The 21,646-nt window shown below is 37.7% G+C and overlaps 3 protein-coding genes across 5 annotated transcripts; 2 read left to right on the top strand and 1 right to left on the bottom strand.

Moving 5' to 3' along the window:
• Positions 1 to 1,738: 1,738 nt before the first annotated feature.
• Positions 1,739 to 4,045, bottom strand: LOC120105241 (protein LIGHT-DEPENDENT SHORT HYPOCOTYLS 4-like). 2 transcript variants are annotated; one of them, XM_039117531.1, is made up of 2 exons: positions 3,364 to 4,045; positions 1,739 to 2,743 (listed from the first exon to the last, which is right to left on the bottom strand). In XM_039117531.1, the coding sequence occupies exon 2, from the start codon at positions 2,618 to 2,620 to the stop codon at positions 1,928 to 1,930; it is 693 nt and encodes a 230-aa protein (XP_038973459.1). In that variant the 5' UTR covers positions 2,621 to 2,743; positions 3,364 to 4,045; the 3' UTR covers positions 1,739 to 1,927. The 2 variants fall into 2 exon arrangements, with proteins under 2 accessions (XP_038973459.1, XP_038973460.1); XM_039117532.1 differs by lacking the exon at positions 3,364 to 4,045 and adding an exon at positions 3,091 to 3,338.
• A 10,440-nt stretch (positions 4,046 to 14,485) lies between these two features.
• On the top strand, positions 14,486 to 15,451 carry LOC120105240. The gene is made up of 3 exons (XM_039117530.1): positions 14,486 to 14,745; positions 14,848 to 15,147; positions 15,228 to 15,451. The coding sequence occupies exons 1-3, from the start codon at positions 14,627 to 14,629 to the stop codon at positions 15,343 to 15,345; spliced, it is 537 nt and encodes a 178-aa protein (XP_038973458.1). The 5' UTR covers positions 14,486 to 14,626; the 3' UTR covers positions 15,346 to 15,451.
• A 1,136-nt stretch (positions 15,452 to 16,587) lies between these two features.
• On the top strand, positions 16,588 to 18,959 carry LOC120105239. 2 transcript variants are annotated; one of them, XM_039117528.1, is made up of 3 exons: positions 16,588 to 16,787; positions 18,262 to 18,506; positions 18,583 to 18,959. In XM_039117528.1, exons 1-3 carry the CDS (start codon positions 16,622 to 16,624, stop codon positions 18,811 to 18,813), a joined length of 642 nt encoding a protein of 213 aa, XP_038973456.1. In that variant the 5' UTR covers positions 16,588 to 16,621; the 3' UTR covers positions 18,814 to 18,959. The 2 variants fall into 2 exon arrangements, with proteins under 2 accessions (XP_038973456.1, XP_038973457.1); XM_039117529.1 differs by having other exon boundaries at positions 18,262 to 18,482; positions 18,583 to 18,856.
• The last annotated feature ends 2,687 nt before the right edge of the window (positions 18,960 to 21,646 follow it).

The following is a 21,646-nucleotide window of genomic DNA, read 5'->3' as shown; positions in this document are numbered from 1 at the left end:
CATTTGAAAATTGTAAGGATTTAACAAAGCCAATCTCCTCATAGGTGTTTTTTGTTTAATGCTTCTGCATTGATCAGTATTTAGAAAATTAAGGGAACAACCACTTGGAAGTGCTAATTCTATACATGGAAGACTCTTATATAAACAAAAACATTTACAGAAGGAATGTGACTATGAAGATCGCTAAGCTCGGAAAGATGCACCTTAATACCATCACATTATAAAGCTTCCAAATGCATCTCTTTCAACATGGAAGTTGCAAATAAAATGAATTTTATCTTTTCCGCACTGTCTTTAATTATTGACAAATATTTTTAAAAAATTTATATCAGAAGCATAGATTTAGAAGAAAAAAATCTATATTTTTTATTTAATAAATCCATATGAATCATATGCCACAAGTAATCAGCGAGGTTAAGAATATGCATAAAGATAAAGTACTTGAATGGATAAACATCACACAGGAGAAATGTTGCTATAAATGAATGTTGGTGAAGCTCTGGCGCCACTAAAGTTATCTGAAGATAATTTCATGAAAATGATTTGGAATGTTTAGGAACATGTAAGGCAGTCATAAATTTAGTCACTGTGGAAATTTAATGATTTGCTGCACAAGTCTCCATAACATCGAAAGACCATACAAACACTTAACTTATATGGCTTTCCCATGGCAGATGAAGCATGAAGCGTTCATATGAATCTTGACATACTTCATGTAGCATGGTTGTAAGAAAAATTGTGAGATGCTTCTTTAATTTCATATCCGCGAGTCCATAAGTCTTATCATGCATTTACAAGCACGCATGAATTTTTTTTGGCTTTCCGTATCTTAAAAGGAAATGAAGCATTCTGCTGTCCGCCAACAAGGATCAAGTAGAGGGGGACAAGAAATGACAGACTGCAGACTCAAAGCATGTATGCGTGCGAGCCACCCTTAACTAGCTCACTCCGTTTTAATGCCAATATTATCTATAGTATTGCAAATAAGTCTCAATTTAGTTCACATATAGTCCATGTTTAAGGCATCAATAAAAACATATAGTTACATATTTGTGTTGATAGAAGATGATAAATGGAAAAAAAATAGGAGGAATCTTTTTTAAAAATAGGATGGAATTAAATGATTCAAATTATGGATCTCTTAAAAGGCAGGGCAGTATTGAGAGAGCAAACTGTTTCGTTTCAGTTGTTTGACCCTCTCTCGGATTCAGAAAGCAACAAGCAAACCGCTGTCACAACAAAAACTTTTGCTATACGCTTTGTAATACCAACAGAAATAAATAGTGATTTTTTTTTTTGTGGTTGTGGTTGAATTAAGAAAGAAGGAGAGAGAGGGAAATAATCATTGTTTATGTAATAAACGATTGGCGAAAACCCAATTCATCAAAGAAAGAACCACAACTGATATTACTGTATCATTTTTTGTGTGTGAAAAAAAAGAATTCAGATCAGGTTCTACTACTTATAAGCACTCATATGCAACACCATTATTGGCTCTTATTACTCTATCCAACTTAAAACAACTTTTAAAGGAAAAGCAAAATAAGCTAGACAAATAAATTGCTATATCTAACAATCATTTGGGAGCTATTCAAAACTACAATCTTCCAACGTCATATTAATCCAAATAAAAACCAAAGAAACTAAAAAAACGTACACACACACATAAACAAAAAGATCAATGTGCAAACATCACTGCATCTGCACACAAAAAGCAAGGGGAAAAAAGCGTCCAAACTTCATGCACAGAACATATGCATCTAAACGACCATAAACATGAGATACATTCAATGAGCTACATAGAATTGTCTGTTAAACATAGAGAAAAACAGCTAGTACGCCAACCTTCAGAGAGTGCACCACACGCGAAGATCACACTGACCTTCACATTATAACTAGAAAGGACTCTTACGTGCAAACAAAATACCTAATTAAGCACTGATAATGGTATCATACCGCTGCAAGAGCGAGCCTCTGCGACGGCCATGATCAGCTCATGGCGGCCACCAGTCTCCCCGGCCGGCATCGTGAGATGCGCATGGAGGTGGACTGGGTGTCCCCCACTGACCGAATTCAAGTCGGGCCGGGCAATGGCAGCAGCTGTCGCGGGGGCCGGCAGCGACAAGTCATGGCCCTGCTGCGGTGGAGATGCCCGCTTTCTTCTCTTTTTCTCATAGGCTATCCCCCTTGCCTTGGCCTGGCTGTCCCTGACCTCCCTGAGGTACAGACGGACAGCCCGGGACCCGAAGGGGTTGACCTCCGGCTGGCCACCATTCTCCTCAAAGGCCGCACGAAGGCGGCCGATGAGTGCATCGAGGCTGCCCCAGGCCTGCCGGAGGGGACATGGGCATGGGGCCGGGGGCTGTGGGTTGCCGAAGAATGGGCATCCGATGGTGTGCACCTTGGTCTTGCCGAACTGGTCTAGGTAGCGGAGGAACTCGAGCACATGGGCGCCGCTGCACCGGGAGAGTGTAAGCGGCGGGCGGTGGTTCAGGAGGTACTGGCCAAAAGTGTTCCAGTCACGGCGCTTCTGGGACTCATACCGGCTCGGCCGCCCGCCGTAGGGGGCAGCTGAATTGGCCGAGCTGCTGGTCCTGGAGATCGCTCCGGCGCACAACATACTTTGATGGTTTTCCTTAACTTGAGCACCGGTTGCTGTTGCTGCTGCTGCTGCTGCTGCTGCTGATGGAGGCTTCTGCTAACAATTCAGCAATCCAAGACTTTGGGTTTGGGGCTGGTCCCTCTGGTCAATGAGAAATGAAAATTTATTCAGTGCAACCTATATATACCAAGAGAAAAATTGAATTTATAATTTATTTCTTTTTAATAACGCTGAGATCAGTCAACTATATCCTGAGCTAGAAAATGGGCTTTTGCTTAGATTTAAAGAAATCAATTTGCAACAAGAAAACAGAGAGGCTTCCAGGCAGAAAAGCTAAAGAAACTAAAGAAAGAGGAGAAGGTCTTGGGTTCTGGGATATTTCAGCGTTCAAAACTTAGGGTTTCAGGTTTCTTTCTCTGATCTAAGAGATCTCTTTAAGTGCAACCTTCCAAATAAAAACTGGGCTTCCCTTAGCTCAGATTACCTACTTTATTCCAAGTAAAATGGTTTTCTTCCGAAGGACTTTGTGAGCGTCTCCATAAATAAAAAGGGAAAAAAAAACATTTTTAAACACAAAAGCTAAAGGAAAAAGCTCATCTGAATGGATCTAGGGAATTTAATTGTCAGCGACTACTAAAAAATAGGCTAGGCTTTCCGACCCCAAAATCTCTCCATAGTTTCCAAGCTGAGGTGGTCTTCTTTGGTGATCCGTATATATATCTATATATGAAGGAAGAAAGCAAGGCTTTTATGGTACTTACTTGATATCCATACATGGGACAGAAGAAAAGAAGATCAAATCATGAATCTCCAAAGCCCTTCCATTCTTTTGGGTGTAAATAGGAACTGGGTACAAATCAAACCAAACAAAGAGATTGGTCAGAATAGGATGGATAAGACCTTTCCTGGAGTGAGGAAGAAACGAGCGCAGAAAGGATGGGGAGATACGGAGATGGTGGGGAAAGGGAAGCGCAATAAAGAGCTGGTAAGTGCTGTAGACGATGTGGGATGAAGAAAGGCTCAAGGTATGAGGTCTTCAAAAGCTTCAAGTTTTTGGGGCTAAAGAGGATGTGGGTGCAAGTCTACAAGACAAGACCTAGAAGCAATAGGAGGGGCGAGGAGGGGAACCAAAAAGAGGTGGGTAATGAAAGCAAAAACGGCATGGACTAAATAGAGGGAGAGAGTACCAAAGGAAAAAAAGAAAAAAAAAACGGAAGATAAAATATATAAAAATCGAAAGAGATACGATAAATAAGAGGTTATATAATTCACTATGCATTTATTGCATCAAATGATAGAAAGAAACTTGAAAATTAAGTTGAAAAGAGTTAGAAGCGTAGGGAAGAATGAAAAGTAGAGTAAGAAAAAGGCCAAGGAGTTGGGAAGTGAAAGGACTGCTATGTACAGTATTTGATTGATTTTTTTGGGGGAGGTGAGCAGCGGAGAGGAGGGAAAAGAGCGCAGGGGGAGAGGAAGGTGGGAGACAAAAGGGGGCCCCACCCGTGGGGGGGGTGCGGGTTCTATCTTTCGCGACACGTAATGATTGATCTTCGTTCGCCACATCAGCCGTTGGATCATATCTCGCACACATATCAAAGCACTTCTAACCCTCTTCTTCGCCTGCTTGCACGGATTTCGTAGCGGCTATTGGACGATCCAACAGTGCATGGTGCAAAAAAAAGACGACCTTCACGCGAAAAAGTGTACGACTCGAACCCCCCCTACGTGTGACGATTCGCTCCACACACAACACAAAACGTCACTTCAGGATATTACGTGCTCTGCTTCCACGTTGCAGTTGCCTCATTTGCTCGGCCCACCTCATCCAATTCTCCGGCTCCTTCTAATGCATCCATAATGCATTTGCTTAGCCTAAATTTTGTTCCTAATCATGCCCCTAAATAACAGCCATTAGCTGTTGTTACGATTAATTATTAGATATATTTATGACATCTCCACTAAGTATAATTAGAAACAATGTTTAGATTTCATAATGGCCATATGTATGTTTGTGTCATACACCTAACTGGACATTCATATGTTATGATTACAATGAGGGAGTAATATAAAATACTGGCAAATGTCTCATTTTCTTTATTGTCCACATAGTTGCAATACACTAACATTCAGCATGTGCAACGAGGAGAATATTTTTTAATGGATGGAGTGTTTGTTTCTATTTTTACTCAAGGAGAAGTGCATTTTGTTATAATAGTAAAGACTTTTTATATTGATAATCTTACAAAATATATAAAAATGTTAATATGACGCATAAAAGTTGAACTTAGCTGCACTTGAGTGGATCTCCACTTAGATTCGATTACATCTATATTAGATAGGGATCCTAAATCAGTGATCTAAGCTTGTGAGCTACTATATATCTTTAAATTGCTTATAGACAAAAAATCATATAATTTGGAGATCCCTAACATATGCATCAAGTAATAAAAAAAAAATAATTTAATGTTATTTAAATTGTTTAATTTTTTGACTACTTGATCCATAGGCTAAGACTGTAATTCTAAATCATATGACTTTTGGTATGTAAGTAATTTAAAGATAGTAGAATATATCATATAGCTCGGATTATTGATGTGGGACTCCTATCATCCAATTTAGATTGAACTAGATCTGAGTAAAAATCTACTTGAGTGTAGCCAAGTTTGGCTCTAATATTATATTTTGAAAATAGCGATCTTTATGATAGCTAATGTTGTAATGGTTCTTATTTTGTTGTAATAAAATACAAACATATGCTAGATTTAGCAAATAATCATTATTATTTGCAAGATAACTATAAACTCAAGGTGTGTTATAAATGGATAATCATGCTATTGAAATCTTAATTTTACTAAAGAATAGTAGATTACTTTGTAGACATCTCCATTGTCTCAAAGCATACATTACAAATCATAAGAAAAGGTCATTATAGGCACTTAAAAACAATTATATAACCATTGCTTAGGATATGCATGGATGCATGAGTTGATAACCTCTCATATTTTCTGCTCCATGGGAATTGTTTAGTATAGATATGTAAATCAACGTTATGCTATGGAAAACCATAATTTAGAGACTATTTAGATGCATGAACCCATAAGCTATGACATTTAATGTTGAATGGAGATGGTTCAGCAAAGGCGATATGGAATAATAGGTTTGGTAGAGATTAAATGATACTATCAATTCCCTACATCCATCTTCTCCTAAGATAAATGCAATCCTAAAATGTTAGTGTCTAATGTTTTGGAATACTCAAGTTGCATAGAATCAACGACCTCAATTGATACCTTCTTACTTCTCAATATACACATTTACTCTCGTCAATCCTTCTGTGCTATGTGAGAGATATACTGAATTATAAGGTGTATCAACATTATCTAAAAAAATGATAAAAAAAGAAAAAAAAAGTTCAATTTTTTTTACTAACCAAGTGACCTCAAAAGTTTACTCAAGTGGAGGAGATTCGAACCCATGACCCTCAAGAAACCTGAATTTTGATACCATGTTAATTAACTAATTAACCACAAAGTTTGATAGGAAAAGCGGAACAATGTTTATCAAGCTTAACCTAAACCTATAAGTGGCATTTGGTACAAGCATAAGGAATATGAGAACAAAGAAAGCTACACTAGGTAGCATAACTATGCTGGATATTTACTCCAACTTTTGTTTGGTTATAAAAAATTTTGAAATTAAAAAATTAAAAATAAAATATTGATTTTCATAAAATAACAAAACCATGTCGACTTATTATAGTATAGTTTATATGACAATATTAATATTTTAACTATTGTATCTATAATAAAAAGTAATATTTTATATTATATTACACTTTAAACAATGTAATGTATATAGAATATATTGTATAATCATATGTCATATTATAAATATTGATTTTTTAGATATTACACTAATATTAACTAATAATACTCTGATATCATATTATAATAAAAAAAATATTTTATCATTTTAATATTGTATACTATCATATTATAATTTATAATAATATTTTGTAAATATTAAAAGTTATTATAATTAATATAAAATAATAAATATAACATCATTAGATAATAAAATATTAATAATATGATAAATTTACAATACTAGAGTCTTATTACAATTGTAAAATTGTTATTAATGTATTATCATAGTAATATATATATTGGTGAAAATAGTAATTCATGTAGCTCTAACTTGAGTACACCTTGCCAAATCAAGAGAGAGCAAAAAGTACAGGGGTTGGGGAATGTCCTCTATTGATGACCATAGAAACTCTCCGAAATGCCAGACAACAACGAAGGAAGCGACTCAGTCAGCCGCACTATTCGCTTCCTTGAACACATGTGCTACCTAAACATCTCTTAGCTCCTAAAGCAATCTACGAGACTCTCGAATGAGAGGATAACCATCACCATACCTGTTCACTCTCTGAATCCAGTCGATCACTATGGAGAAGTCTCTCTCGAGACATTCATGCTCTGCATCCAGTACCTGCCTTGCATAGGAGATCCTTTCCCAGGCTACCCGAATTCTGCCCCAAGTGCAGTGAGTCCAGGCGTATGATGGCCTCCAGCTTTTATCAATCTGCCGAGATAGTCACGAATGACTCTCTATTATATAATATATATATATATATATATTCACATATTATTTTTAATCTTATATTTTGTCATTTTATATAAAATATTAATGTGTATGATAATAAATAATGTAGCTATAATATAACATAATGTAGAATTATGACTAATATATTAGGAATATCTTAGTATTTGATGTTGTGTAGAGGTGTTAATCGAGTCGAGTCGAATTAGATATGGGTCAGATCGGATGCTAGTGGGTCAAATATTTGTCAACCTGAACTTGACATGTTTATTAGCTGGGTCAATAGTTATAACCTAAATCTAACCTTTCTATTAAATAGGTAAACGACCTAGCCCATATGTTAATAAATGGGTTAAATCAAGTTATATGGATTAAACTGGTTAAGCAGATCTTAAACAGGATAAATAGGATCGGGCCATGACCTGACCTAATTATTAAAGGGGTCAAAATGAATTAAACAACTCAAAGGTCTAAACCTAAACCTGGACTATTTAATAAATAGATTTAGGCAAGTTAGCACGTTTATGACTTGGACTTGCTTATAGAATTACCAGCCCAAGCATTGTGTGCATCTAATAATAAATACAATATCATTATGCTAAATAAAAAATTATTGTTAGAATAAATATTATGTACAAATAGAAAATTTAGATCTATGATAATATTTAATATAGCATTATTAAAATAACTAAATACACTAAGAGATATAATACTATTATGGTAATATTATGTTATGGTATTATTATAGCATATTATTTAAATATAGTATTGAAAGAATAATAATATTTTATAATGTTTATATTATAAGATAATATAATATTATATTAATATTATATTTTTTATTATTATATCATAAAATTTATATAATTTATCGTATAAAACTAAAATTAGGGCTACCATCTAATTAAAGGGGTGAATATAGTATAAATAGTGGGCATAAAGCTATTTGAAGATGGATATGGAATAGTGTATATCCGAAAAACAATTATAACCATCTAGCATAGCCTGCTTTAGGTCCATGTCCATTTTTCGAATGGTGTTTTGGCCGGCATACATTCATATTTTAGGTCTTATAGTCCCACTCAACAAACAGTACCATAATGCAAATAAAGTATAACTCCATGCATGCATGGTATCAATATAGTTTCTATTTAAGATTTTTCATACTGAATTATATTGATAAATGCTAATCCTACAGTAGTACTATTTTATGAACAACAAAAGCAATGTGGCAATTGTTTTCATGCAATCGGTACTTGTGTGGAGTATTATTCCGGGCCTATATGAGATTACATAGGTTAATAATAAGATTCTCATATTTTCATTAAGAAGCACCAGAGTTTGAAGATCTGAGCTATTTGAGTTGGCATAGCGTTCAAGAATTGAAGTGCCATTTTGGTGCTTTCTACGCTAAAATTCAGTCTTTACCGCTTTAATTACTGCAAAAAATGAATTATCAACTTTTAATATAACTCAAATATACAATTGAAAGACAACTTTTCTCAAAGTTCAACAATCATGATAGTTGTGTTATTAGACAAAATAGTCAGAAAGTACTAAGTTGGTGGAGGATTTTGAAAGGTTATGGTTACGAAGTCTATAGAGGTATGATAACCCAAGTCCTGGAAACCTTTGGCCATGTTTTGTTACATGAAAGAGTGTGGTTATGAAAGAAGATTCATGAAACAATGAGTTTCAAGCATATAGGAAGGGGTCGGAAAGTAGAGCTGCAAATGGTTGCAGTCAAACCAAGTCATGAGTGAGCCGACCCGATCCGGTTCTTTGTTCAGGTTCTAATACTGGACCTAGACCCAACCTAATAGAAGATCGAAATGGGTCGGATTTAGTCCACAACTAATATTTTTGACCTAACGGGCATTCGGGTCGGGTTGAGTTTGTATATGACCTGTCAATCTGAAAAATTCATATCCGGGTTGGGTTTGGTTAGATCCATATTACACATATGGAGTTCTAAAGTGACAGAGTTAAAGTTGGATAAAAGAAAATACTAGCTTCATTACAAGGCATGAATATCTCTTTGAAAGTCGAGCATTTCCTATGGATTATATGAATTATTATATTTAAAGATATCTAATTAATAACCTAAAGTAGATTATCGATAAAATGCCAAGCCACTCATAGAATCGATTTATAATCTAAAAGTTAGACTTCCCATCCCCGAATATATATCCTTGACACAAGACAATAAAGAATGAAATCAGAGGGAAGGATGAGAAAAGAGCAGCAATATACCATAAGGCAGCCTCCCTGGCAACATCCCAAACTTCTGGTTTCTTGGTAGTTCGTTGCCTCTCCTTCACAGTTTCAGCATGGATACTGACATAGAAAGCAAAAAATAAGGATGCTAAAGACCAGGCGTAGCAGCATATAGCATACAACAACTAGGATCACTACAACAAATGTTGGTTTTGCCGACTAACTTTTCCCGACGCTAGGGGAAAGCGTCGGTAAAGTTTGGCTCAGCGCCAACCTTTCCCGACGCTTTGGGTTAGCGTTGGAAAAGCGAAACAAACAACGACGCTCTAAAGCGTCGTTATAAGTTTAAGAAACAACGACGCTTATAAGCGTCGTTAGAAAACTTAAAACCCCAACACCTCGCTCGATCGGCCCCCTCTCCTCATTTCCTATCTGCGAGCCCTAGCCCCTCTCCTCATTTCCTATCTGCGAGCCCTAGCTGCGAGCGCGCCGACTTCCCCGCTGCCGTCGACCTCTCCTTCTGAGGTAAGCCCTAGCTCGATCGGCCCCCTCTCCTTCTGAGCCCTAATCTCACCTCCATCCCTAGCCCCGATCGGCGATCGAAGACTCCGCTACTCCGCCGCCGTCGACCTTGCCGTCGTCTGAGGTAAGCCTCCTACTCCTCCTTCTCTTCCTTCTCCTCCTCCTCCTCCTCCTCCTCCTCTTTGTTTTCTTCTTGTCTTTAACTCTCGCCCGGCCCCGTCTCCTCATCCTCTGCCGGTCGATGCCCTAGCTGCGCGCCGACATCTCACCTCCATCCCGAGCGAGCCGTAGCTAGTCCGCCGCCGTCGTCTGAGGTAAGTGATCCTCATACTCTCTGTAAAGAAATTTTCGGGTAAATAATTCCAGTTTTCATGTTACTAGCAGAAATTCATTGCTATTTGTATGGTATTTCTGATGATTCTGTCATAATAATGGAGTCTATTTCATTCCTTAGCATCAGGTGGTCTATTTTATCTAATTATTTCATTGACAGTCTGATTTGGGTCCTGACATAAAATTAAAATATGTGGGAGAATAGATGGTGTTTTCTTCGAGAGGTAGATTTCTGCCTTTTATTTGCCAAGACTATTCTCTAAGCTTGATTTGGGTCCTGACACTGAAACCGACATCATATGAACTACATTCCATTTTCTTGTCCAAATGAAAAATGCTGACAAAATTGGAATATGCCCACAAACAGTAACTTGATCTCATTTATCAGAATGCTACTTAAAACACTAAGTAAAGCCAGACCAAATTACAATATCTTATTAATGGAGAGGTAGATTTTTCTTTTTTCCCCTGAATCTCTTCTTTCTCATTATTACAATATCTATTTATCCATGCAATAATTTCAATAAGTTCTGTGAAATATTTGATGTCACCATCAATTAGCTATGTAGCAGCTCATTGCATAGGATGTTGATAACTTCCACTCAATCATTCCTTTGATTCCCCTAAAAAGTAATTTGCTTATTTCAATGTTTTGTTTATCCCGAACCATCACATATAAGTTGATAATTAACACAATTTATTTTTTAAGAGAGGATAATTATCACAAATTATGCTTCTGCATACCTATATGCATGCTTGTTTCTCTTTAAGACACATATGATAAAAATTTGTAAAATTATCATCAATAAGTTAAGCAGTTGAACCAGTGTGGAAGAAATTAATGTTCAGATCAGCTCAACTGATGTCATGGTTGTTCCTCTTTTATCAGTGCATGTCAATGTCTAGACTAGTTCAAAAATAGTGATAAGTCAGTGCTTCAGCCCCAAACAAAAAAGCCTAGAACAATTTGATTCTATCTATGATTTAACCTCTGATACAGACATCGGTTTACTATAGAGACTATAGAGAGACGTAATCTTTTGAATAGTCGTACTTTGACAGATCTCAATGTTAATTCTTCCCTCCTGGTGAACACCTAAGTATATGGCTGGAAACTCTGAGATCATATATACCTGCTTGTTTTGCTGTCAGCTTCACACATTGGTCCACATTGATAGCATGATATGCACCCAATTATACTTCATAAATAACTGAAGTCTCCAATCACTGAACATATATGGGATGATATCTTACAATTAAGTTATCTTTGTTGTTAGTTATAACAATACAGAAACATGGCTTAAATCCTAAAAAGAGTCCCTAGAAGATAGCATGAAACACAGTTTCCATAACTTCAAATAAGGAATGCTCTAGGTCGCTGATCAAATCTCTTAAAGTGCATACAATCTCACTACCATGCAAATAGAATTCCTAAAACACATTACTTTTGTAAGATAATATGATTACTGATGTTTCATATCCTGCAAAGGCAGTTCACTTGAAGATAAACTCTGCCGCAACGTAAACATCAGTATAAACAAAACCATACCTTCTGTGAATTGGTACTCTTCATGTGCCACATGTTAGCTGGTGATGAGATAATTCTGTGTGTGGAACCTTATACCGATGTTGATACAAGCTCTTGATTCGGCAAACCAGTACACTGGTCCCATGAGCACGCCGGAAGCTGGAGTCAGTTGATGGTATCAACCAGCCTGGGCTCTGCTGCCCTGCTTTTACCACCTTAGCTCTTACCTCCTGCCTTTGTATCCCTTATGAGTGAATCTACTACTGCTGCTTGACCTCTGGATTCTTTCATGATCTAGCTTGGGGTTCGACCGATCTGGATCAAATTACTGAACAACATATGCTTCTCGGAATCTTATATTTTGTATTAATAAAATTTGCCAAGATCTTTTTGTACCATGATTTTGTATTGGTGATTCATACCCTAATTTCGTTTATTATTTTTTTATATTACTTGCAGTTCAATCAGTATTTTAATAGAATGGACAAAAGTTGGATAAATAAGTCGAGATCCAGTGCCGAATATTTGAATGGAGTTCAGAATTTCGTTAAATTTGCTTCTGAGAAATCTGAAATGAATGGGAATATTTTTTGTCCATGTCAAAAATGTGTAAATTGTTATGCTATCGCTCCACAAATTGTTGAAGAACATTTGGTATGGAATGGTTTTCTGAAGGGTTATACAGAATGGATATTTCATGGAGAGTCTAAATTGTCGTCTTCATCTAACCAACCCTTAGTTATAGAACACACTGCTAGTATTGGATCTAGTAACACAGACAGAAATCCTGTTGTAGAAGATGATATGAGGGGCTTACTCAGAGATGCTCTTGAACATAATATTAGAAATTTAACAGATTTTAGTGGAGAGCAAGAAGGAGCTCCAATAGGTGATGAGCATACCGTTACTGAATCTATACATGTTGAGGAACCTATATACTCTGAAGATAACACAACTCGGTATCATAACTTGCTGAAAGATTGTGATAAAGAACTATATCCGGGTTGTAAGAATTTTACGAAGATTTCTTTTATGGTGCATTTATTTCATTTGAAATATTTGAATGGATGGTCTGAAAAGTCTTTTACTATGCTTCTTCAATTATTAAAAGATGCATTTCCAGAAGGTGTTATTTTACCGTCAACTTCTTATGAAGCCAAAAAACTAGTAAAAGACCTGAATCTTGGATATGAAAAGATTCATAGTTGTCCAAATGATTGTATTTTATATCGTGGTGATAATATTAATGAAGATTCGTGCCGAACATGTGGGTCTTCACGATGGAAAAAACAAAATGAAGACGGGCATGATTTGTCGAATGAAGTGGATGCTACACAGTCTAAAAAAATTCCGGCTAAAATTTTGAGGTATTTTCCTCTCATACCTAGATTGAAAAGGATGTATGCATCATCAAAGACGGCTTCCTTAATGAGATGGCATGATGAAGGACGTACAAGGGATGGAATGTTAAGACATCCAGCGGATAGTTTAGCATGGAAAGCATTTGATGATAGGCATCACGAATTTGCTTCTGATGTTCGCAGTGTAAGGCTGGGTTTGGCAACTGATGGATTTAATCCATTTCGAACGATGAGTTCTACATACAGCACTTGGCCAGTTGTTTTGGTTCCATATAATTTGCCACCATGGATGTGTATGAAACAGTCTTCACTCATTCTGTCAATGGTTATTCCCGGTGATAAGAGCCCAGGTAATGATATAGATATTTTTCTGCAGCCTTTAATAGATGAATTGAAAAAGCTATGGCAGGGTGTTGATGCATTTGATGCTTTCACTGGCCGAACATTCAAATTGCGTGTAGCTCTTATCTGGACAATCAATGATTTTCCTGCATATGCTAATGTATCCGGTTGGAGCACTAAGGGGCGTATTGCATGCCCTTCTTGTGGAGATTTAACTCATTCATATTGGTTAAAACATGGAGGAAAATTCTGTTATATGGGTCATCGAAGATGGTTAGAAGCAAATCATCCATTTCGACATCAGAATAATCAGTTTGATGGTACCATAGAGTTGCGATCTGCACCTATTCCACCAACTGGAACTGAAGTTCTTAAACAAACTCATGGCACTAACTATATACCTGGTAAGGCATTCAACAGTTCAAAGAAGCGGGAAAGGGGGGATGTTGGCAACTCAGTGACACAGGTTTTTGAGGACGCTGACAACTTCGAGAATGATGACAGTATTTATGAACAGGAAAATGACGATGGCACAAACTCGGTATCTACACAGAAGCAGTTATGGAAAAAAAGGAGCATTTTCTTTGAATTACCTTATTGGGAGTATAATCTTCTTCGACATAATCTTGATGTCATACATATAGAAAAGAATGTTTGTGATAATTTGATTGGAACAATGTTAAATCTTGAAGGAAAGACTAAAGACAACTTGAAAGCGCGTCTTGATTTGAAAGACATGGGCATAAGACAAGAGCTTCATCCGAAAGAACAACCCAATGATAAATATTTTATACCTCCTGCATGTTACACAATGTCTACTCCAGAGAAAGATCTTTTTCTAACGGTTTTGAAAAATATGAAGGTTCCAGATGGGTATGCATCGAATATTTCAAGATGCGTTAATCTTAAAGAGCGAAAACTTACGAATCTTAAAAGTCACGATGGCCATATTTTGATGCAAGATATCTTCCATTGGCTTTAAGATCATCAACACAGAAACAAGTTCTTGCAATTGTGACTCAGTTATCATCCTTCTTTAAGGCATTATGTTCCAAAGTTCTAGATCCCAAGGAGCTTGATCAATTGGAGTCTAATGTTGCACTAACACTGTGCCATATGGAGAAGATCTTTCCTCCTGGGTTTTTTACTATTATGGTTCATCTACTCATTCACTTAGCGGCGGAAGCTAAACTTGGTGGACCGGTTCACTACCGATGGATGTATCCTATTGAGAGGTGATATTCTAAACTCTAATGTCCATATTTATTATTAATATGAATATATATCCTATTATCTTTCTTGATGTTGATGTTGAGCATTAAAATTTACTGTTGAAGGTATCTTGTGCGCTTAAAGGAATATGTACGCAATCGAGCCTATCCCGAGGGATCGATTGCGGAGGGATATATTGCTGATGAGTGTTTGACATTCTGCTCGAGATACCTTGAAGGAGTTGAAACTGCTTTTAATCGACCACAAAGGAATTACGATATTATACATAATGCAGAGGAGTACAAGTTCTCATCTGGTGGAAGATTTGTGGGGAAAGCTGAAAGTACTGTAATTCATCATAAATTATTGGCACAGGCACATCGTTATGTCTTACTTCACAGTGACTTAATATCCGAGTATCGCAGGTCAGTATGGTTATAACAAATCATAATTTACTGTCATATCAGATATAATATTCAAAACAAATAATTTTTTTCTCGTGCAGAGATTTTTTAGTGGCTCAGCGAAGCGCCAACAATAACATTCATCCTACCCCAAGGATTGAGCAAAGATGGTTGGTTGAGTTATTTCCTGAATGGTTATTAAAACAGGTTAGACGTTGAATCCTATTAGGTCTTTTATTATATTCTACGATCGGAACTTTGTAAAATTAATTATTATCTGACTTAAATTTTTTAGGTACCGACCATGATGGAGAGACATTGTTCCAATGAATTAATAGTCCTTGTTCGAGGTCCGAACAATATTGTCAACAGATATGATGGGTTCATTATAAATGGTTTTAAATTTCATACAAAAAAACGTGAAAAATTTAGAAAAACACAAAATAGTGGAGTTATGGTTGAGGCGGACGGGAAAATTTATTATGGTGCCCTAACAGATGTTTATGAGTTGGATTATTACGGGAACTTTAAGGTAGTATTATTTCGATGTGATTGGGTGGATATAAACTCATTTAGAGGTTTGAGGCAAGATATAAATGGCTTCACACTAGTAAATTTTTCAAGGTTGATACATACTGGTGTGCTATTGAAAGATGACCTATTTGTTTTTTCATCTCAAGCTCAACAAGTGTTCTTCGTGCAAGACTCTAAAGATAAAGATTGGTCTGTTGTTATTAAGACTAAACCTAGGGACTTGTATGATATGGGAAAATGGTTAGCAGAGGAGGATGATGAGACTTATACTCAGTGTATGCCTTTTAATGTTCCGCCAATTGATGAACTGAATTCTACTAGTTTGGTTAGGATGGATGTTGAATGAGAGCTGGCTAGTTTCTTAATGGTAAGTAAAACATTAGTTTTATGCATTAAATTATTTTGCAATTTATAAATTATTTCTATACTTTTAATATTTAACTAATATTGATTCTTTTTTGTGCATATTAGATTACAATATGCCGCGAGAAAAACGTTTCAGAGATATTGAGTTTCAGCACACATCCGTGGGACCAAAGACTCATATACAAAAATTAACAAACAATTGGCATTCTTTTCGATCAAAAGTCCAATGTTGATCTTCAAAAAGAACAACTTTTATTATATTTTTTTCATATGTGTGAGGATGGTAGTATTCCTTAAACCCACTTGTTACGAGATATCTATTTTGGCGAGGTGTCTGTTTGACAAAGGAGGCTTCAGCTTTTGTCATGTATCTTTGCTGTTGTGTGTTTATTCCGAATTTTTAGATATCGTAACTTTTTTGCTTATATTGTTGATTGAGTTCTTTATTATGTGTGACTGCAAGTACAGGCAACCTAACAAATGACAAGGAGAGCTCTTTCCTACATCAAATGCTTCTTTTATAAGAATATTAAAAGTAATGTACTTTTAATAATTAACTAATATTGATTCTTTTTTGTGCATACTAGATTACAATATGCCGCGAGGAAGACGTTTCAGAAATATTGAGTTTCAGCACACATCCGTGGGATCTACTTCTGATCGTTCCCAGCAGCCCGATGAGCCCCATACTCAGTCCGGGTCCCAGTCGGAGCACGCTCCACCTGCAGATCGTCCAGACACGGATGACGTGGACGTCCTGGGTAATTTGATTTACAATCCTTTGCCTTTAAATCATTTGCCTTTAAAAAAGTACATTACATATGGCATATTTTTTAGATGCTCGGATATGCCATATATCTATTGATGAAAGATTTTGAGAGAATATCACAGAAAAAAGGCACGTTAGTCATATTCTCCAACATCTATCACAGAAAAAAGGCATCATTACCAATAGACAGGCCAAAACGCCCACCCCATAAAATCTCCAAATAAATTCCCAAGCTATAGTCTCAGCCAAGGATATTACCGCCGGCCAAAAAGTATGGTGCAGCGATTGTTTGCTTCTGATGTTAGATGTACCAAATAGCGAGTACGTATCCATCCACCGGACCGCAGGAATTGGGAACACAGAAAAGGATATTTTTTGTTTTTTCAGCAGCATATATAGGATATTGAACTCAAATTCATGACTGTTTAATAAATTAGACTCAAAAAAAAGTTGTCTCGTTGCCTGCTATCCTGTTGGTTTTACAAGAAGATGGAGCCTCATGATCCCACTTAAAGCAATAATCAACCAGCCCTGTTCCAGTTATTTGGGTTGAGACATTGCAACCTATTTTTGATTTCAAATAAAGCGAATCATGTTTGTGGGTTATGATTTATATTTAATTGCCGCCATTTTTTTTATTTTGTGTGCTGCACTTTTCCTTTCTAAGCAAACCGAGTATTTGTGGCTCGAACAAAATGTTGCACATGTTAAAGGATATACCGGATGCTTATTATACAAGAGGGAAGAGTATCTAGTGATCAAGGTATGCAATTCATACAAACATTAACTTATTATACCGGATGTTAAGGTATGAAACTTAAAAAGTCAGCAATTGAGTCAATCCAGTCCATATATTCAACTTGTCTGATGATTTGCCGATTGATCATGATACTTAATGCCCAGTTTCTCAAATGTTATGTGGACTCTCACTACCAGGCAGTTTGACATCAAACAGTAATCTGACTAAGTTTGTTGTGGGACACCAAATTTCTCATGCAGTTCACTGCAAAGCAATTGATTAATGTCTCTTCATTCTAATAAAAAGAATTAACATAATATTTTGGCAATCATGATTACATTGCAGCTACAAATTATGAATACACTGCAAAGAAACTACTTGTCATACGTCTTTGAATAACAGCTAGCTTAATACTACCTTGGAGAAAACCATATGCCTCAGGGTAGTCCAACTGTTCTTTTGCCAAGCTGCAACGTTCTATTTTCTGGAACATGAAATATTCCTTTGAAGGCTGCACAATAATTTTGTCTGCACTGTGTATTAGAAAACTCCAAAGAATGTAGCCACGGCAAAAACTAGAAATAGTACTCCACCCGAATCATTTGCTTATGGGTTCATTCCAGTTCTAACTATTTTGCTTTAAATCATTTGCTTTTAATGGCTAGATGTTCATTCCAGTTCTAATTATTTTAAATCATTTGCCTTTAATGGACTTCTTATTTTATAGATGGACTGGGGAGAGTGAGGAGAACACGAGGGCCCACTCGAGCACGGGACGTATGGAGCCTACCTGAGGATGAGAAGATTGTCGTCCATTGCAACGAACTAGGGCAGCCCATCAAGAATGCTGCAAGCATTTTATCCACTTTTTTAGGATCGGTTGCGCGGAAGGGACAATTGTGTCCACTCAACTATACGAAATGGAACGAAATGCTTCCTTCGTATAAGGTTGAGCTTCTTAGAGTTGTTGAGGTAAAGAATTGAATTTGCTTACTATCTTCAATTATTTTGATTTAACATTGATATAACATTTTTGACTTTGATGTAGACAAAGTTTGTCCTTCCTGCAAATAGCCATGATTGGGTGCTGAAGTCCGTCAACCGCAAATGGAAAGAATATAAGGCGAAGCTAAAGGCAGATTGGAAGCACGAGGGCATGACTGAAGAGGAGGTGGCCCGTGTTTGTCCTCCAGATGTAATCTCTCATCAGTGGAGGGAGCTTGTCCACTACTGGTTTTCCGAGAGAGCTCAGGTTGTGTATATTTTTTCAATACCTTAGATTGTATTTACTATTATTATAGATTAGAAATTTATACATTTTATGCATTACATTGTTTATTGTTTTTCGGGAAAGACATATTCCAATATTGGTAGAGCTGCTCGAGCATCACAGACTGTTCCTCACACTTCAGGCTCCATGAGTTATGCGAGGCGTAGAGCTGAATTCGTAAGCTTTCTTGAAATAATTTAAATTTATCTTAAATTATTCTATCATATAGCATGTATACTCTTGAAATATACTTTTTGTTGTAGATGGATGATAATGGGAGGGAGCCTGGTAGGGTGGAGTTTTATAGGATGACTCACACCCACCGAGATGGCAGCTTTGTCCGGAAGGAGTCAAGAGATATAGTTGTATGTATTCATCTTTGGCTTGTGCTGTATTTTTTTTGGTTTTATTATTGGCATACATTAATTTGACTTTTTTTTTGAGAGATATAGGATAGGGCAACAAATCTTATTTCGGAGCGCGTCGGGAAGTCATCATCATCCGACGCGACCCATAATATTGAAGCTCAAGTGCTCGCTGAATTGATGGGCCCAGAGCGTTATGGTCGAGTGAGGGGTTACAGCGTTGGAGTTACCCCCACTCAGTTGTCTTCAGTGGGCACATATACAAGAAATGCCAGAGAATCTAGTAACACTGCAGAAGTTCGTCGGCTTCAAGCAACTATTGATGAGTTGAAGCAAAACCAAGCAAATTTGCAGTCTCAGCTTACAAATATTTCTTCCATGTTACAACGGTTTCTCCCTTCTCAGGTAAATAACTATATATATATTTTAATATTTTACATATTATCAATTATGATATATGAGTTAATGTATCACATTATTCTTAACTTCTAAGGTTTTTTTTATTTTTTTTGTAGATTCCTGATACTTCAAACGCTTGTAGAGATGATGATGGAGCTGAATCCCGTCCCTGATGCATTCTAGATTATCTTTTATGAGTTTGATATGTATATGTTTCTGCTTTTTCAGAGTACATTGTAATTTGCTTTTTTAGAGTACATTGTAATTTGTATGGCAGCTTTTCTGATATATGAGTTAAAAACATGGAGTTTTAATCAGATATATCAATATTCATATTTTGAATGATCTGAGTATTTGTGTCAATGTATCAATGTAATACAGGTTCATATTGTTATAATATATGTTTTGTAATTTGTATTTTATAATACTGATTATTGTTTTATTTTTTTTAAAAAAGACAATTCCCGACGCTTTTAAGCGTCGGTAAAAAAGGTCGTGGCACCACCGGCACGCTTATGCCGACGCTTCAAAAGCATCGGCAATTGAGCAATTTCCGATGCTTAAAAGCGTCGGGGAAAAGTTAATGCCGACGCTATACAAGCGTCGGTAAATCAGAAATTGCCGACGCAAAAAAGCGTCGGGGAAAACGCTCTGTCGGTTTATCGCCGACGCTATATAAGCGTCGGTAAATCTATGTTTTTGCCGACGCTTTACGCCTGCATCGGCAAAAACTTTTGCCACTCTGGTATATCCGACGCTTTGCCGACGCTTGGCTTTGCGTCGGGGGTATTTTAGCCGACGCTAATTAGCGTCGCCAAAGCTCCACGAAAGCGTCGGGATAGGTCCTTTTTCCTGTAGTGGATCCAGCATGATTCACAAATATAAAAGGATCACATGGATATTCCAATCAAGACCTTCCATGCCTGAACCCCCTAAATCTTCACTAAGCTACTAATCCAAGCTCAAAACTAATTCTAGGACATATACCCAACAAAAACCCAAACCTAATCCCACCTGATAGGGGAAAATGGATCATCCAACCTGCAACTAAAAGGCCGTCCGATTTTGGCCCAATCAACATCAACAACAATCAGTTGAATCTCCACTTCGGCTCAGGGCCAGCTCATCCTCGGGACTCCGTCAAAAGATTGGGGGACCTCCAGATAATCGCCGACCCGCCCCGCCCAAGCTCGGGGCACCAACCCCAGCGATACGCTCCGACCCTCGAGCTCGGGGCGCTCCACCGAGCACATCTCGAAATCCGAAAAGCCGAGCTACTCCCAGCATCTGCCAAGCCGACCTCGTCAAACGCGTGACGCGACTACTTAACGAGCTCGGCCTCGCCAATGATCGCACCCATGTGCGGGCCTATGCCCACCTACGTGGCCGTACTTCACCACACTACCGTGTTATGTCTTCATAACCGGCCAACAGTAGTCAGACGACACCTTGACTACTCCGGTCATACCCTGCTGTGATTGTCAACATCCTACCGTTCTCAAGAACTGGCTGTACCGCACGTCACCAGTCAGCCTAGGCTGCGTGCCATCTGGCTCAGAGTCACGCCCCCTCATGATGAGGGCTGACAGTACCTCAGCCACCTGGGCCACTCCACTGAGGCTATAAATAGCTCGGTCAGTAACTTCTAAGGGATTTTTGGCTGGACCAACTTTACCCTACTCTAACTTGATCGTCGGAGGGCCCTCACCGGAAACACCGGTGAGGCTTTGTGCAGGTCCGCGGCCACCGCATAGGAGTTGGCTCCTGTCTTCTCCTTCCAACCACTGGCGGCTCCCTCGACTCTACCGACGTGGTCACCCTCGGGCCAAATTTGAACCACAACATGTCTGATATTAGAGGAAGGGTCTGAGTCGTGATCATGAGGCTAAGGAGTCATGGAGCTCCGAGTGCATCGAGCAGCCGGGCGCCGCTATCCGGCCGCTCTCGTCAAAATCCACCCTATGCAGTACCTGCGCCAACGGATCAGGTCCTGCAAATCCAACCAGAGCGATTTGACCTGCTCTTTCAATAGGTTCAACGCTGACCGCAATTGTCCAGGGTCTGCAACGAAGCGGGGC

Source organism: Phoenix dactylifera, unplaced genomic scaffold (genome assembly GCF_009389715.1).
Source record: "Phoenix dactylifera cultivar Barhee BC4 unplaced genomic scaffold, palm_55x_up_171113_PBpolish2nd_filt_p 000240F, whole genome shotgun sequence".
NCBI lineage: Eukaryota > Viridiplantae > Streptophyta > Magnoliopsida > Arecales > Arecaceae > Phoenix > Phoenix dactylifera.
Note: the sequence above shows the minus strand (reverse complement) of the source record. Positions and strands in the feature narration are given on the sequence as shown.